This window comes from Eucalyptus grandis, chromosome 2 (genome assembly GCF_016545825.1).
Source record: "Eucalyptus grandis isolate ANBG69807.140 chromosome 2, ASM1654582v1, whole genome shotgun sequence".
In the NCBI taxonomy this organism is placed as follows: domain Eukaryota; kingdom Viridiplantae; phylum Streptophyta; class Magnoliopsida; order Myrtales; family Myrtaceae; genus Eucalyptus; species Eucalyptus grandis.
Window position 1 is genome coordinate 42,647,512 of NC_052613.1, and position 18,186 is coordinate 42,665,697.

The 18,186-nt window shown below is 40.7% G+C and overlaps 3 protein-coding genes across 12 annotated transcripts; 1 reads left to right on the top strand and 2 right to left on the bottom strand.

The window, feature by feature from the left end:
- Positions 1-179: 179 nt before the first annotated feature.
- LOC104432969 (probable plastid-lipid-associated protein 12, chloroplastic) lies at positions 180-4,688 on the bottom strand. The gene is given in 12 exon segments (XM_010045573.3): positions 180-385; positions 490-597; positions 1,581-1,657; positions 1,737-1,790; positions 2,113-2,205; positions 2,288-2,371; positions 2,510-2,701; positions 3,207-3,326; positions 3,748-3,822; positions 4,031-4,084; positions 4,310-4,402; positions 4,404-4,688. Coding segments are annotated over 12 exon segments (1,317 nt in total). The 3' UTR covers positions 180-303.
- A 1,567-nt stretch (positions 4,689-6,255) lies between these two features.
- LOC104428547 (insulin-degrading enzyme-like 1, peroxisomal) lies at positions 6,256-10,571 on the top strand. The gene is made up of 4 exons (XM_039307110.1): positions 6,256-6,274; positions 6,460-6,548; positions 7,476-7,580; positions 10,152-10,571. The coding sequence occupies exons 1-4, from the start codon at positions 6,256-6,258 to the stop codon at positions 10,374-10,376; spliced, it is 438 nt and encodes a 145-aa protein (XP_039163044.1). The 3' UTR covers positions 10,377-10,571.
- A 772-nt stretch (positions 10,572-11,343) lies between these two features.
- Positions 11,344-16,158, bottom strand: LOC104449843. 10 transcript variants are annotated; one of them, XR_005548107.1, is made up of 5 exons: positions 15,020-16,158; positions 14,745-14,904; positions 13,377-14,254; positions 12,570-12,629; positions 11,344-12,496 (listed from the first exon to the last, which is right to left on the bottom strand). XR_005548107.1 is itself a non-coding variant. In XM_039306073.1 (5 exons), the coding sequence occupies exons 1-4, from the start codon at positions 16,011-16,013 to the stop codon at positions 13,409-13,411; spliced, it is 450 nt and encodes a 149-aa protein (XP_039162007.1). In that variant the 5' UTR covers positions 16,014-16,158; the 3' UTR covers positions 11,344-12,496; positions 13,377-13,408. The 10 variants fall into 10 exon arrangements, 6 of the variants coding, with proteins under 6 accessions (XP_039162007.1, XP_039162006.1, XP_039162009.1 ...); XR_005548105.1 differs by having other exon boundaries at positions 11,344-12,135; positions 12,200-12,629; XR_005548104.1 differs by having other exon boundaries at positions 11,344-11,861; positions 11,965-12,629.
- Positions 16,159-18,186: the final 2,028 nt, after the last annotated feature.

The following is an 18,186-nucleotide window of genomic DNA, read 5'->3' on the forward strand; positions in this document are numbered from 1 at the left end:
ATATTTTTTTACTTATTCATAGTTTGTTGGCTCTTTCCTAAAGGTTTTGCAGGAAGGACTTCTGCCATTTTGCATCTCGGTTGCGAATTGTTCTCGATGCAGGATTTTAAATGGTGCCTTGTGTAGAGGTATTGACACGATCTGCCATTCATGGAGTGGACGGACCAGCCAAGCAAGCATGAAACGGAAGAAAAATGAACTAGTATTAAATTAGATGTTTACATTTAGCCAGCGTGATTGTAAATCTGGTAGGCATACATTGGTTTGTGTCATGTAATGTCTGGGAAGCACATGGTCACAGATTTACTTCGTTCCATCCACACGTAGGTGCACAAAAACTATGTTGTTGTAGCCCCGACTGATCCTGATTTTGTCATCTGTATATCTGCGAGAGAAAAGAGAGGTATGCATGCGTGATAGGATCAAATTCTGGGGTGTTTTTAGCTGTCAAGAGGTTTAGAAGAGACGTAGGAGACAGCAAAGTCTTACAAAAGTTCCAGCTTAAACTTGGTCTCCATTTCCACAGGATATCCAAATGGTCCTCCGATGATGGCAGCGTCGTCCATCGTGACATCATACGCATTGGTGCCAGATTTCCTGTGAAGGTATGAGATGCGTTAAAACCATTACTTCAAATTTTGCGAAAGCTGCAGTGCAGTTTCAGGAACTGTGCGCATGAATTCGTGCAATGAGCATGTTCGTATGTGAACGAGTTGCGGGGCCAGGAACACTCGAGCAAACTTAACTTACAATGCAATAAAAGACGTACAGCAAGAGATTTATCTTATAAACTCTAATGCTCGATAAGCAGGAATGACATCATCCAGCCGCGGTGGGGGCAGCAATGACATCATCCAGCGACCGGTGGGGTCGTTCGTATCGTGATGCATGTCACGTCTATAACCCACACAGCTGAGCTCGGTGGAGAACCAGTTTAACTTCAATTTACAAAAACGTATTCATAGATTGAAAACAATACGACTTCTCTTTTTAGTAAGAAAGAAATCACTTTACCTAAATCATCAAATAAATGAAAACTAACAATTTTCTTTAAAAATAATTTTCATGAAAAGTAATTTTTTTTTTTATCATGAAGTTTTCAGTTAAACAAATACGTGAACTTTTATCAAACTAAATTTTGTTGGATATCTTTGCATTTCTGAAAGATTGGATGCTTCATACTCTCAATCATTTCAGGTTATATTTTTAGCTACTCCACCTTCAAGGACGGTCAAGTGGTGGGCCTCTGACTCCGAATTCGTAATGGGATTGGTTGTGGCATTATTAATCACCTGGGCATCCAAAGAGCACCTGCTCACATGCGTATGTAAATGCACATGCGCAAGCGTACAAGAGTGTTGTAGATACTTGTATATTCCAACGTGTCTAGTGATCCATATTTGCACATATATTGGATGTTGCTTCGTACCGTCAGACAGGAATTGCATAAATATTCTCTGTAGGTGTACATATCTTTCACCTTGCCTTCGATATAGTGTTCTCTACTAAGAACCAGAAACCAAGTGCAACGGCGCATATCCTACCCCAGAGCAAGAGAGAAAGGAAGGAGGGATGCTTACACAAATGAGCCATTCATGGAGAATCTCAGGCCAGGCAAGATGTTCACCACAAATTTCAGTTGTCCACTTTTGACAATCTGCAAAGAGCAGGACGTGCTTAAGAAGTGATGGACTCGTACTAAACGGTTATGAAAAGGACATTATTCTTAAACCTACCTGTCTTCCCATAAGGCCATTAGCTGCATTCTCTATCCAACTGTCTGTCTCCATCTGCACCGCACAATAAATGGTTTAGGTTCCGTAAGAAGCAATGAGATGCACTAAGGATAGGTCACCGTTGTTTAAATCACACTGCTGTATTTTGTATTGCAGAAGCTGTGTTGGAAATTTTCGAGTTTTGTATGGCAAGATAATTTTGTCGGAATGGTTGTGGCATCTTGTTAACAAAGAAAAATTCTAGGACCAACTGGAAACATAGTGCTGCAATACTGCACCACGTTCATTCCATTAGGTTTACGTGATAGCCAAAGCACCGAAGTGCCAATCCATTCAGGTCGATGAAAGTCAGTAAAAGTAATTTCCATGAAGCTACCTGTGAACTCCAGATCATATTCCATTCACCTTCTACAAGTTCAAGCTCGCCATCACCTTTGTTCTTGCTTGAAGATGTGATCTCATCAATTGCCTACGACAATGATTCAGCATCATTTCAGTTAACATTCAGGAACCTCCTCAATCAAACTCTACGGTGATTGGATTCCATTCACCTTTTCGATTCCCTTTCCAGTGGAAATAGCTGACAGTAACAATTGCCTAGGTTCAGTCAGCTTTTGCAGCACAAAGGTGGTTCCCTGCACTACAACCCGATAAAGGCGTACCCTTAGCTGAACAATTTATGGCGGCTTTTGCCAATCAAATCCTTAAGTTCTCATCTGGTTAATAAAGAAGGCAGTCAAATAACGAAATATGGACCTTAATATCTCATTCACCTTATTTCCTCTTGAGATGCGGAGGTTTCCAGATTCTGACAAATATGTGGTGTCTAACCATCCTTTTGCTTCATCTCCAAGAAGCCTAAATGGCACTGGATATGGAACCTTGAATGGTAGAAATTTAATGGAAAAAGCCGCCCTATCAAACTGAAAAAGGATCCTTTTTCCATCACTGATTGATGCAGCTGCCTGTAGGTAAAAAGTTAAGTAAGGTAAGTCAACTAATATGAGAGGAAAGAACACGACACTTTCCATGTAATAGTGAATTGCTTGGTAAAGGGTGGGAAAAATAAAAAAACAACATATTGCTGTAAGTTGTAAAGCATATGACGCTGCACTTACACAAGCCATCCAAAGATTTGTCCATACTTTATATCACCCACGACGACAGAATCAACTCCAATGTCAAGGGAAAAAATCGCCAGTCATGGAAGAATAAATTTAGTAGGAGAAAAAATGCTAAAAGCTTCCCTTGCATGTAAGGATCACAAATTTGGCAAAGACAAAATTGGTTTCATTCTCAACTCAATTTGTGGATAAGCTGCAAAAAACTGTGAAGCAGATGCACAACGAGAATGAGAATATTATTATGTAATTTACATGCCACAGTTAGCAAAATGTCAAGATGGCTTTTCATTCCGTAGTCATCGATCAAAATTTAAGTTCATAGCCCTTAAAAGGAAGAAGGTCATACCTCTACTTTTAACTCGCCAATGGCTTCAGAGAATACTACGATGTTGGACACACGTGGATCATTTGATCTAAGATATATCTCTTGAAATACGCTAAACACGTCAACGCCGACAAATGTTCTCTGCAGATGATTCGGTATGCTGTTAGTCTCTTCACATCATCCAAAATCTTGAACACTTAGAATTGGATATTTTTATGAAATTGGCAGGCAGACAAAATTCCATAACAGGTTCTGATCTTCTGCATCTGATGTGTTTTGCCAATTTAAGTAAAGTTATCATCTGCATGAGTAGATTATCAACACATCTAGAAGTATGTGAAAAGAAACGAAGACATGCATCTAAATGAGGACAGATCGTCTAAATTATTTTAAAAGTCAAAACAAGCAACATCAAACAAGATATCATTTATTCATAACTGTTCATCTTATCCAAGCAAATCACAGGGCTACTAATACACCATGCTCTCATGGTGCGTCTATTGCAAATGGAGGCAGTTTAAGCTAGATATCATCCCATGTTAAAACCAAGCACAAACACTACCTGAATTGGGGATGCTGTTCCAGGTCGAGTTGTAAACATCAACTGCCATCGACCTTCAATTAGATCGGAGCTTGTCTGCAAATAATTACCACCATATCAACATGCCAAACAGGCATAATCATCTTTAAAACCAGTAAAGCAATATGGTTATCTGCCTAGCTAGCACAATGGACATTCTTAGTGTCGAAAACTACATTCGAGCTTCCGAGCAAAAGTTTCTTCGACAGTGGACTAGTGTGTCATTGCGCACAAACAGAAGAAAGAAGTGAAAATAAGCATGTACCGGATCCGGCACTCCTGTCAAAGTCTCCAGAACTGCAACTGCTCGTTCAACATCCTGTCAAAAATTCCGTTAGAATATTTAAATAATAAGCCACACTTTTATTCAACAACTTAAATTTTTGTAAAAATTGACAGTGATGTCATAAAATCTCGCCAATCCAAAAAGCAAAACCCATCAGAAATGAAAAAATCATATTGATCTTGAATCGAGCCAGGCGAACACGAGCCTAACGCGACTTCAACAAGGAAAGAGGTATGAATCGCCGAACTCGCGGATTACCTGGACCTGCTGCGGAGTGGCAGAGCGACCGCGGCCTTGAATGCCGATGAGAGCTTCGATGAGCTGCGCCTCCGGATCAGTGAACGGGGAGGCCTCCCTGCTGCTCGCCGACGAGAGAGGAGCGGCAAGGGACGAGGCCGCCGCGACTCGGCTCCGGCGGCACTTGACGGACTTCGTCGGAGAGCAGCGGCCGAGGGATTGCGGAGCGAGGAGTGTGGGAGACGGCGTGACCGTGTTGAACTGAAGCCCGTGAACGCGGGAAGCCATTGGAGGAAGACGTTGGAGGAAAATTTGCGAGGCTCGCAGGCGTGCCGGCCTGGCGGATACGCTCCCACGGAGAGAGGGAGGAGCGCCGGGCGGAGAAGCGACACGTGGCCATCGGCCGACCTGACACGTGGATGTTGAGATTCTATGTTGATATTGGGTAATCGATACCAGAAAGCAGTGATTTGGAAGTGAACCGGGCCAACTGAGAAAATATTGGGTACCCTAACAGTGCCACGTCATTCGTGCTCTGAACGATTCACGCGTCGACACCTGTCCTCGGGGCCCGCCACGTCTGCTCTCTTCTCTCCATCTTCTGCGCTTCTTTCTCTCTCCTCTCTCTTCTCTCTTTTTTCACTCTCTCCCGAATAACTCGGCTGGTGGCTCGGCTCGGCTCGGCTGGACTGGCAGAAGAAAGGACGACTCCCGCTTAAAATTTCTCTCTTCACTTAAATATTTTGGATTTTCTCTCTCTCCTCGTGGAAGAGCAGACAGAGAACGAGCTGCACTTCCTCTGTTTCGTTCTCAGCGCATCCGCCTCCGCCCTCTCGTCTAATCTTCCGTCGACGACTTGCTTTCCGCTCTGCTCGGAGCTGGTCCGTCCTGGTCGGTCGTCCGTCATCATCTTCACTCCGCTGATTCGAAGCTCGTAGAAATCGGAGACGCCGGCGATTTGGTGATGAACACTTGAAGGGAAGGAGCTTCGATCGGAGATGGCGGCCAATCATCGCAACGAGGAGAGCGGCGGCTGCGTCGGCGGAAGGGGGAGTCGGTGGTCGTGGAGGGCGGCGTGGAGTGCGGCCGGCCGGGGAGCTTCTTCGAGTACTGCAGATCGCCAAATGGGTCCGCCGTTTCTCACGGTCCGTACGGTTTCTCCTTCGTTTCTCGTGGTTTTCTCCTCCCGTGTCGTTGAGTGCGGTTTTTGCCTGGGCCCGGTGGCTCGGGGATTTTGGGGTCGGCCGGGACTGAGATGCCGTGCTTCGGGGTTTGTCTTTTCCGGGCTTTGTCGTCTGTTGTGACGTTCACGATTGGAATTGCTGATTTGCGTTTAGTCTTTAGTAGTTCCAATCCGCCGCTTCGTTGCGTGCGTCGGCTTGCACTGACGATTTTTTCTGTTTCGGGTTGTTTGTTTTTTAACGTCTCTTCGACTTGGATCGCGGAGCCTGACTGTGGATGACTATCAAGGTTGATGTGCAATTCCCTATTTTGAGAGTCTGGGCAGCTCTGGCCTGTTGATTCGCTCACTAATCGGCTCTCGACTGATGTAGTTTCATTATGTGCATATATCTGATTGAAAGAACTAGAGAAATTTCGAACGTTTGATCCGTATTGAGGGAAACTTATGGGTACTCATTCTATCAACTGTTAATACATGGACTTATTTTTTTCATATGTGCGTATTTAACTGCACGACCTCAGAGGAACCATGTGGAAGCTATGGTCGATGCTGAAGTTCCGACTTGAGCCGTTTCTGCGCCTGTGTCTTCCCTTTTCCTTTTATTCTTCTTTCGAATGTACCGGTTGGATTTCTCTGCTAGTTTTCAGCTACTTTGATCAAGTCTCTTTTCTGAAGGGTTTATGATCAGTTCTGATGCAAATGACTTTGCAGGATGGGCCACTAGTTTGTCTGCTTATGAAAGCGTTGTGGATTCAAATATTCTTTCTTTAATGTTGTTATTGAGATGACTGATGTTGGTCACGGTATGTTGTTCTGTTCTGGCTATTCTTGCCTCTGGGCATTTCTCTGTTTTTCTTTCAGGTCGTTTGCGAAAAACCATTCTCACCAACTTAGGGCTTTGCTTATTCCCTTTGGCAGAAACTTGGTCGTGTAAGAAAGCCCAGATTATGAGGCTTGAAATTCTAATCATGTATAATTGCACCAAAAGCAGAGCACACGCAAGATATCATGGGATTGCTCTTTAAATATATTGACATCTTGCACCAGTCTGGCGTTTGCGAGTGGATTTATGACGAGGTATGGATCCAAAATACCTATTTAGGACTATGAGTTGCAAATATGATAAGTTCAGGATACTACTTGCAGCTCATCCTGTGCAAGAGGACAACCAGATGCTCTCTGGACTCTCTGATGGTCGCCTTGCAATGCCTTTACCTGCATTTTGTTTGTGGAATCACTTAGTCAAGAATGAGAGAAGCGATTATTGGGCCAAATTTTGGACTTTCAAAAATTTGTTGTAATCAGCAAGAGTTGACCCTTCTTCATCTCATACCATTCTTTTAGTGTATTAGGGACTGATGAGCATCTTCGTGAAAATAACTAAAAAAGATAGCTGAGTATCTGAGTGCAGGTTCAATATGTGTCCGATTTCCTATAAGTTAAGAAATAAGTTGCACAGTTCTCTATTATACTTGTGTCAATTTGCTATCTGCGGCCTCATTTTGTCATGCATGATTGCCATCAAACTAGTTTCATTTTCTATCAATAACTGCTGTGATTCCTGGTTAGTTTTAGCACATTCATCAACTGAGGTAAGAGTGGAATGATATACAATGCCTGCATTAACCTATAGATTTTTTGCTTGTGGCTATTGGTTAGTCATTTGTTTTTTCTGTCCCATGCCAGCATATAGATACTTTATCTTGCTACAGAAGGCCCCAGCCCACTACCCATCCAAGGTTTCTTGAATGTGTTATGAATTATTCTGACTATCTGATTTGTCTGCCTGGGTGAAAGAATCAGCTTCGTTTATGTAGAGAGTTCTGGCCATAGGAAAAAAATACACACAGATATATGTACATTTATTTTGTGTGTGTATTTACATACATATACAAATTGGGCATTGATTCGATGCAGAAATATTTCCTTTTTCACATCCTTATTCCTCCAGTAAGTGGGGTTCTCCATTTACAACATGCTCACTCTTTTTCTGATTTTCTTAAGCTGGAAGTCAGTGGCTATTATCACAAGTTGCGGGTATTATTGGATACCATCCTGAAAGCAATGGCAGATTTTGCAGTGAAGCCAGAAAGATTTTCTGTGATCAAGGTAATCATGAAATTTATGCTGCAGAAAGAAGCTTATATCAGTTCCTGTGTATCAATAATCTTTCATACGCTTGGTTGAGGAAATCTAGATAAGTGCAGGCCAGAAGCAGCAACTACTTTTTATATTTTTTGACTTTTGTTATATGATCTACCAAAACATTTGCATTAGTTCCTGTAAGGACTACAAAATAATTTTTTTGGGGGCGTCAGGACTGCAGAACAATAGGAGAAGCATCCTGTTATGTGGGTTCTTTATTGGTGGAAATTGTGGATACTTCTGCTAATTGATCTAAAAGCTCAAGCTATTACGTGAAGGAGTATTTTACTGTTTAAATGTTTAAACAACCCCACATGCATAGGCTAAACTTTGACCTAAGACTGAGGCGTGGAAATTGACTATGATTGGGGGGCTCACGAAAGGTTTGTCAGGACCTATTATAATACCAGGACCATGTAAGTTCAAGCTATTAGATGGAGACATAACTTAAAATTATAAAATTCTAACAAGTTTAATGTATTGAAATACTCTAAGAAATGTTGATATTATCTTTGCCTTATTCATACTGTCAAAGTGCCATAAACTTGGCAATCCATGTTCTCTTCGAGATCAGATAGCTTGAAGAAGACCAATTAATTGTGAACTCTGGTCAACTTTTCTCAAGAAGCTTCCACAACATTAGGCAGAAATGCCAATCATTTTGCAGAGTAATGTTTTTATCTGGTCATATTCGATATCTAATCAGGAAATCTCTTTGTACTTGACTAAGTCGTGAAATTGCAAAGGGTCCAAACACACTTTGCTGATTCAAGCAATACTTCTTAAAAGAACCGCCACTAGAGCAGTAGCTTCCAGATTGGTTCTGTTATGCTTTGACATAAAATACGTCATAAAGTAATCTTATTCGTCAAGTTTCCTGAGCTATGTGCTGGCTGCACCAATTACTATTAAGACTCATCTTTTATTGTCTTCCAGGAGAAGTTGACAAAGAGTTATCAGAATTTCAAGTTTGATGAGCCAAGATATCATGCCTCATATTATCGCTCTTTAATATTAAATGACCATTCATGGCCTTGGGAGGAAGATCTAGAAATACTTGAGACTCTTCAGCCTGAAGACCTTTCTCGGTTTGCACCTACAATACTCTCGAGAGCATTCTTAGAGTGTTAGTGATTTTAGAAGTCGTCCCTTTCTTTTGTAAGTTAACTCTCTCATATTTGAATCTTGATCTACTTTTATTTTGTCATCACTTACTAGGGAATATAGAGCATGATGAAGCAGAGTCAATTGTTCATCATGTCGAAGATGTTTTCTTTAATGGTTCTCATCCTATATGCAAACCTGTGCTCCAATCCAGCTCATGACAAGCAGACTCGTCACACTTGACGAGGTTGTAAATCACGTCTACTCAACTGAAGGCCTAAACCCAAATGATGAGAATTCTGCATTGCTTCACTATATTCAGGTACTTTTACTCAACAATATTAATGAAAAGAACAAATTTCTGTCCGCATAACTTTGTCATGAAATCTTCTGGCCTGTCTTTTGCCTAAATAGACATTCAAGATGACTCCCGACTCTAATGAACTTAATTGGCCTAGGCCACCTTTGGTGACACATTGCGCATGGTTTACTCCTTGGGGATAGGTTCAACAATTAGAATTGTGCATGGTTTACCCCCTTGGGATGGTTGATTTCTGACACACTTATTCACTTTCAGAAAGTATATGTTTTTTTTTTTGGTAAAGAAACAAGTAGTCAGAAAGTATATGTTTGTACATTAGCAAAGACAAAAAGTTCATCAGATTACAAGCATTAAAAATCATGGAGTAACTCATTTTGGTAGGTCTACTTAGTCTTTTCTGTATGTATTTGATTACAATCCCCATGGATAATTGCAGATCCATCAAGATGACATTACTTTGAACATACAACTTCAGCTTTTGGCTTTTATTGCAAGTCATGAAGCCTTCCACCAGCTCAGAACAGTTAATCTTAACAGGGTCCAAGGTACATCGACACACGGGTCTTGAGATTTCTTGAGTCTTTCGAAAGTAAACTCCTTAAGATGAGTGAGGTTGATTTCAAGGTGAGTTGTTTCTCCGTGTTCCATCATGAAAATCATGTCAGCTTGTCAAATAATCTTTAAACCATTACATCGAACCTGTGGAATTTCTGCCTTTGACAAAGCCATTTAAACACACTAATTGAATCAAAGATGGAGAAGGACAAGAATTTGTGGGAAGAATCTGAGCGTCACTGGGAAGAGATAACTGATAGAACTTTCCTATTTGATCGAATAGTAACTAAGGTACAAGATATTGCCTCTCTCTCTCTCTCTCTCTATTGCAGACATCAAATCCTAGTCTTCTCAGTAGTGACTGAGCAAATCGACACTATTTTTCATCTACTATTGGTTTTGCCTACATTCATCTTCTGCTTGATCTCTTTTTATGGAACTAAAATTGGCAGTATGCCCTTTCCCTCCTCTCAGCTGAAACTGCCTAATTTATCTTCATAAAGCCGGACATGCAAAGCAACTCACGAAAATTCACTTCGTTTGCATTGGACCAGGTCACAGCATTAAGGAAGCTGGCAAAACAAGAATTGATAGCTTTCTTCAACAAGCACATACGAATTGGAGCGCCCAAGAGGAAGGTGCTTAGTGTACGAGTTTATGGGAGCAAGCATTCATCAAATTTTGAAGTGGATAACAATAAAGCAGTTGGACCAAACACAGTACGAATAGATGACATTTTTAGCTTCAGGGCATCGCAACCTCTTTACGGTTCACATTGAAGAGGGTATGAACATATGGAAGTTCACAGCAAATTCTAAATAAGCTACAGTTGAGGATCTTGGATAATGTACTCCTGAAACATTTCTCCAAAATCTATACTACCACGCCACACTTGCCCTGTGGCATTTGTACCTTATAGCGTTTTAGTGTTTGGTGTGTGTAAATGACTAAAGGTATTACTTGGGATTTTACTAGACAGCGGAACACAAGAATAGGTGTTTGCTCCAGCTCAATGTTCCTAACCGAGTGAGCAAAACTGCTGGTGCTGGAATTAGGGTGTAATGCATATACGAATCCATACCATTGAGAGTTTCATAGCAAGACAAGCTCATAAACTATGAGAATTTTCAAATTAACGAATGTCCTAGTTGCCAATTCTCCATAAAAAGCATACTTACTCTGCAGTGAAATGCTGGCTCTTCCCACAATTAAGTACCAGAGGCATCTGGAAATATCGAGAGCTTGGCCCCCTCAGCTCCGTAAAACATTATTCGATTCATGTTGAGGACATCTGCCGAGAGGTTGCATAACCTCGAAGCATGGGAAAATGCTAGCAAAAGGCCGTGAATTGATGAGACATAGCCTAGATTGCAGTGCAAAAATGCGACGAATGATGTAGTTATGGTGCCACGCGATATTGTTCCATTGTCCTCCGTGGTCAATTTGTGGGTGCTGTAGAGCAAATTCTTGTTCTTAAATTAGACAATAGTGCTTGTTTTTTAGATCTTGTATTCTAGGAACATTTAGGGCACAACACCATAGCACTTGGGGACAAGAATTATCGATTTGGACATTGTCAAACCGTTAACAAAAGATTGATCGAGATCGATGAACTGGTCAAGAAAAATGAATTGAGAACAAAATTCATTCATTCAAAATAATGAATCACTACTACGTGAATTATTGATTTAAGCTATCTAGGGACCAAATTGAACCAATTGAATGAAGACACAATCTATGTGAAAAAATATGTGAAAAGACAAGAAACAACTTGATTTTTTGGCTTGATGTCTAGGGACAAAATTGACAATGGAGACACAATTCGTGTTTGAAAAAATATGCGAGAAGACAGGAAACAGCTCAATTTTTTGGCTGGATGTCTTCCCTATAAACGCTCAAAACACATCCCAAATAGAGAAATCTAAACTCTTCCTCACACAACAGAAAAGCATGAGTTCAATAGAGTCGATTCTGAGCCTGTGGTCCGGACGAGGGCCATTGCCTGTGCTGCCGCTCAAGGAGTGGTGGTGGTGGTGGTGGTGGTGGTTGTCGTCATCGTCGTCATGGTTGGAGGGAGGATGGTAATACAAACGTGCGGTTTGTGGGCAGTTAGAGTGGAACCTTGCAGCCATCCTCACCCCTAGATCCAGCAATTCCACGTACTTCCCCATGGAGTTACCATAAAGGAAGAGATGCAATTTGTAATCAGGGCTTTTAAGACATCAAACCTTTGAGAAATTGCAATATCAGCAAGCATCTGGAGACTGGGAAATAATTGCACAACTTAAACAAGAGAGAAACGGACTACAAGAGTGACGAGCTGTTTAGTGAAGCAAGAGCAGAGGATCCTAAGTCAAAAACACTAACCCTTTCCAGTACATCAAAAGCTTTCTTCCTTAGCACAGCATCTGTTTAGTGAAGCAAGAGCAGAGGATCTTAAGTCAAAAACACTAACCCTTTCCAGTACATCAAAAGCTTTCTTCCTTAGCACATCATCCGATGTGTACATGATGACGTTGTCAATCCCAAGATTTTGCACTTTAATGATAAGTAGAATATACAAAATGAAATGGCACAAAATCAACATCTTTAACTATAATACCTGCAAGGCAGCAAAATGGCTAGGAACAAATGATGAGAAATCTAGAGTTTCACTCTCACTCTCCTGTGAGATATCTCCTTCTGTGGTGCAAAGCAAGAAGTCAATGGCATGTTTCTTTAATCTCCAAGGTACAGTAGCTGAACAAAACATGCCTTAGGATGCCAATTGCTTGCCACCTTCTGGTTTGACGAACCCGAATTTCATTCTTTACAGCATTAAATCCTCCTCAGCATTATGAGCAACAGTTGGTTTGACTACCAACAGTTATGGTGCTGGTCATCATGTCAATAGCAGACCCTGTTATCAAGCCAATGTAAGATAAACGGCAACATCTCAAGAAGTGTGAAAGTTCAATCACTGGATACATGACCTGATCCAATGTTATGAATGTCAAGATGGTGAATTAGTTCAAAAAGCCCGCCAAATGGACCTAAGATTGATCAGGCCACCTTGTCAGTCTTCTTGAGGGACAAGTCAGTGGCAATAAACTGATTAGCCACTGGCAAACGAAGATGTTCATTTGAAGCTCACTGCACCCACTCCTAATATATAATAAGGAATCAAAAGCGAACACCACAATGCATTTTTTGGAGTTATGTTTTTTACGGAAATAGTTATCATATGCCACTTTTCTTGATTCATATGCCAAAAATCAAATTTAGCAGGAAAAGAGAGAGCTGTAAATAAGTAGACGAAAGTAATGGAGTGAGTGGAGAAAGGGGCAAAAAAATTGTAGAAGCTATATGCTAAAGTCCAATATTTTAAGGCTGGCCTGAATAAAAGAGGAAAGTAAAGTCAAAAGTTTTGATACTGCCCTGGAAAAACATCCAAGTACAACCATCAAAAGAAACATCCAAGTACAACCAGATATACTTATTGTCTAGCAAAGGAAATTGATCACATCTTGTGACTTCCGTTGGGTGTCATTGTAACTCAAAAATCAAAGTTAAATCTGAATAGGACTTTATGTTATCTCATCACACCAATTCCCTCTGACTCCTAAACTTCCAAGAGAAAATATCTAGTATCTACATCGTATGCTATTCCAGTTTACTTGAAGAGGACCAGCAGGATTGGTCTGAAGTCTGAACTAGGAAAGATACAAATGTTTTCCATAGAATGCATGCACATCATCAATTTAGAGAGGTAAACACATTATACAAGAAAGTTTGGATACCTTCATATTTGATGCTATGGAGACCACATAACTCATTGGAGAGATCTTATCCTGATTGTGCAACAATCGTCTCCCTTACAGCTGCAATCTTCACCAAAAGATTAAATTAGGATCCACACAGAACCTCTGACATTCATATTTACTCACACAAGATGAGGTGCTCATACAGGGTGGTTTCAGAATCCTTTAATTCCAATTCAAACTTGAATCACATTCACTCATTCCATGCCACTGCCATTTATGATCAATTCGACAGATTTAATGTACATTGCAATTTGGAAATGTTATGCCTAATTTTCTAGTCACGTACAAAATGCAAGAATTTACTCATTCCTTTCTTCTTTTGGTGCAAAAGACAGATTTAAAATACCATTTTACCCATTTCAAAATATATTAGACATGGAAACATGTACACATAGTAGTGTCTGCAAGTGTGTTTAGTTACTGCTCAACAAATCAATGACAAAGATTAGAGAATTACGATCTCTTTCTTTTAACAGGCCTGTCAAAAACCAACCTTGATGCTGTTAAAATGTCCAACCCAAAAGTTTAAGCTGGTAAGTGTAAGGAGACCACATGAATATAAGGCCCATATAAACCCAGTAGACATGCGATGTGAGGTACTTCAACAGATGCGTTATTCAATAGATGCGTTATTCTCTTTTAACACAAATGAGGTAGTGCTTTCTCATTTGACAAACTAAAAGCAACTATTCTAGTAAGAAAAGTACCCTCAACAAGCTTCTTGAACTCGTAAGCTTACATTATAATGCATTACCATTTTACGAAAGTCACAATCAAAGATAGAGCTGCAAGGACCAAAATTTAGATGACTTCCCTTCCATTGAAGCCCTAATGGATACATCTGCCGGTTCTACCTGTATTCAGAGTCATCCAATAAATTTTTTCTCCACATTTTGTAGAACTTTTGCCATGATGGAAACATCATCACATTTGTGACAGCTATTAAAGGACAGAGGGATGTTTAAGAAGCACAAGTGTCATCAAAAGGTTGATTTCTTGCAACTGTTAGAGGCTATTATTTATTTAATTAATACAATTGATAATGTGAATGTCCCCTAAGAGACTTGCTCTGACAACATTTGATAGAAGTTGTATCTAGCAAAGTATAGAAGAAGCTCGAATGCATGTACCCTCAAGTTCCCAATTACGAAAATGCTGCAATGCGGAGCATCAGGATTCTTGGCTAGCATTGTCGCTGTAATATAAAGTCCATACACCAGTCAATTACCTCCTTAGCTAATGTATAACGTAGAAATGAGTAAATACACGCAAGGGCCACAGGTAGTATCCTGAACTTATCATATTTGCAACTCATAGTCCTAAATAGGTATTTTGGATCCATACCTCGTCATAAATCCACTCGCAAACGCCAGACTGGTGCAAGATGTCAATATATTTAAAGAGCAATCCCATGATATCTTGCGTGTGCTCTGCTTTTTGGTGCAATTATACATGATTAGAATTTCAAGCCTCATAATCTGGGCTTTCTTACACGACCAAGTTTCTGCCAAAGGGAATAAGCAAAGCCCTAAGTTGGTGAGAATGGTTTTTCGCAAACGACCTGAAAGAAAAACAGAGAAATGCCCAGAGGCAAGAATAGCCAGAACAGAACAACATACCGTGACCAACATCAGTCATCTCAATAACAACATTAAAGAAAGGAATATTTGAATCCACAACGCTTTCATAAGCAGACAAACTAGTGGCCCATCCTGCAAAGTCATTTGCATCAGAACTGATCATAAACCCTTCAGAAAAGAGACTTGATCAAAGTAGCTGAAAACTAGCAGAGAAATCCAACCGGTACATTCGAAAGAAGAATAAAAGGAAAAGGGAAGACACAGGCGCAGAAACGGCTCAAGTCGGAACTTCAGCATCGACCATAGCTTCCACATGGTTCCTCTGAGGTCGTGCAGTTAAATACGCACATATGAAAAAATAAGTCCATGTATTAACAGTTGATAGAATGAGTACCCATAAGTTTCCCTCAATACGGATCAAACGTTCGAAATTTCTCTAGTTCTTTCAATCAGATATATGCACATAATGAAACTACATCAGTCGAGAGCCGATTAGTGACAGCGAATCAACAGGCCAGAGCTGCCCAGACTCTCAAAATAGGGAATTGCACATCAACCTTGATAGTCATCCACAGTCAGGCTCCGCGATCCAAGTCGAAGAGACGTTAAAAAACAAACAACCCGAAACAGAAAAAATCGTCAGTGCAAGCCGACGCACGCAACGAAGCGGCGGATTGGAACTACTAAAGACTAAACGCAAATCAGCAATTCCAATCGTGAACGTCACAACAGACGACAAAGCCCGGAAAAGACAAACCCCGAAGCACGGCATCTCCAGTCCCGGCCGACCCCAAAATCCCCGAGCCACCGGAGCCCGGGCAAAAACCGCACTCAACGACACGGGAGGGAGAAAACCACGAGAAACGAAGGAGAAACCGTACGGACCGTGAGAAACGGCGGACCCATTTGGCGATCTGCAGTACTCGAAGAAGCTCCCCGGCCGGCCGCACTCCACGCCGCCCTCCACGACCACCGACTCCCCCCTTCCGCCGACGCAGCCGCCGCTCGCCTCGTTGCGATGATTGGCCGCCATCTCCGATCGAAGCTCCTTCCCTTCAAGTGTTCATCACCAAATCGCCGGCGTCTCCGATTTCTACGAGCTTCGAATCAGCGGAGTGAAGATGATGACGGACGACCGACCAGGACGGACCAGCTCCGAGCAGAGCGGAAAGCAAGTCGTCGACCGAAGATTAGACGAGAGGGCGGAGGCGGATGCGCTGAGAACGAAACAGAGGAAGTGCAGCTCGTTCTCTGTCTGCTCTTCCACGAGGAGAGAGAGAAAATCCAAAATATTTAAGTGAAGAGAGAGAAATTTTAAGCGGGAGTCGTCCTTTCTTCTGCCAGTCCAGCCGAGCCGAGCCGAGCCACCAGCCGAGTTATTCGGGAGAGAGTGAAAAGAGAGAAGAGAGAGGAGAGAGAAAGAAGCGCAGAAGATGGAGAGAAGAGAGAGCAGACGTGGCGGGCCCCGAGGACAGGTGTCGACGCGTGAATCGTTCAGAGCACGAATGACGTGGCACTGTTAGGGTACCCAATATTTTCTCGGGCCAACTAGCCTATGCGAAGAGTTCCGATTGGTTGCGGAGGAGAAATATTATCTGAAGACATTTTTTGGGATTTATTTACATTGAAATCCCATGGTTTTCGCACTCGTAAATGTAATCGTGTTAATTGGCGAAATCAATTATGCACTTTAGACAGCCCTCCAATATTTTTAAAAATTAACTTTTGATGTAAGTTTTTAATTCTTAGCCAGAAGTTCTAGAAAATGCATAAGGAGCATGCGCGGCAATGCACGACTTAAGGAAATTTCGGCAAGGCCGAGGAAAAGAGAAGTGTGGCTGAACTACCTACAAGGCCTGGGCTCAAATGGGCAAACTTTAAGAATTCAATAAATTAAGAGCCCAATTTGAAAGAAATTCACAGAATCGCCCGGGTTTATGCTTAATGCAAACACACAATTTTCAAACAAAATTATCTCTAATTTCTTAATGCAGAAGAATGTAGTGAATAATGAGAATGCAACATCGGTGTTATTGTTTTGGGGTTCAACTTTTTTATATATAGAGAGATGGAGGGAGGGGGGGAGGGAGTAACCAAACACCATAATGAGCTAGTGAAGAAGTTCTTGTGAAAATGTATGTAGAGAAGATAACATGACCACGACCAACATGCATTGTCAAGCATTCAAGAGAACATTCATGGTTATGGAGGATTTACATATATTTGAGTAGAAATTAGTCCCGTTGAAACTTTGAAAATAATAACATGTACATGTCCAATTCCATAGCATATGCACTAGCCTTATTTTGTAGTTATATAGACTCATATGTCAAATGAGGCAAAAATTTTATCCGTATGGTATGTTGAATTTGCTACAAATTAAAGAGATTATCTTCTAGACTATGATCATTTCATAAATCCTCAACAGTATGGATAAACATTGTCGCGACCTAAATTTCGGGTGCACTGTTTAAGTTTGGGCTAATTGACTACTAAGTATTTAAACTTAGCTCGGACTCTCCTAAACTCATATCAATTCGCGACTTGATTTAAATATTTAACATGCAAATGATTAATATCTATGAGTCGTCACTAATCGATTTATGGTAGGTCGATTAGACACCTAAGTAAAATAATAGGAGAATTATTTTACTCCTACAAACCGAGACTAAGGATACGGAAACTTGGTTACACTAGATTTCTTTAATGCCTTTTGATATCATTTTGTTTTTAATTTTCAAAAATATTTTTTGCGGAGGCAACTTGGATTTATTTTAAGCTAAATTACTATTATGCAATGGAATGATCACCGTATGCTCAATCATTATTAAACATTGAATAAAATAAATTGCACTAAATGAATTTCAAACACTAAATCAAGTATTTTTTCTTATTTAATATGCAAATGATTAATATCTAGAAGTCGCCACTATTAACACCTAAATTTTGGTGACATGTTTATTCATTTATCACATTAAAAAAATTAGGGATTAATTTTAACCCTTAAAAAATATTAGTTAATTAATTAATTGCATATCATATAGTTTTAGGTGCATTTATTTTAATTTGCATTTACATTTGGTCGGTGATAGATGGGTTTGATTTGGTGATTCTGAGCTTTAAATTGATAGGTCAGATTAAGTCTACGAAGAGAGCAATTTAGCTCAAGCCTGTATTTGAAAAATCCTATTGTAATTTTTGAAAAG

Coding starts and splice junctions, on each gene's coding strand:
- LOC104428547 (XM_039307110.1), top strand. Junction 6,549..7,475: donor GCGAGTGGATTTATGACGAG/GTATGGATCCAA, acceptor GATTTTCTTAAG/CTGGAAGTCAGTGGCTATTA. Junction 7,581..10,151: donor AAAGATTTTCTGTGATCAAG/GTAATCATGAAA, acceptor GCATTGGACCAG/GTCACAGCATTAAGGAAGCT.
- LOC104449843 (XM_039306073.1), bottom strand. CDS start 16,013: ATGGCGGCCAATCATCGCAACGAGGCGAGCGGCGGCTGCGTCGGCGGA. Junction 15,113..15,865: donor TGGGTCCGCCGTTTCTCACG/GTCCGTACGGTT, acceptor ATGACTTTGCAG/GATGGGCCACTAGTTTGTCT. Junction 13,458..14,744: donor GCGAGTGGATTTATGACGAG/GTATGGATCCAA, acceptor TGAAGATTGCAG/CTGTAAGGGAGACGATTGTT.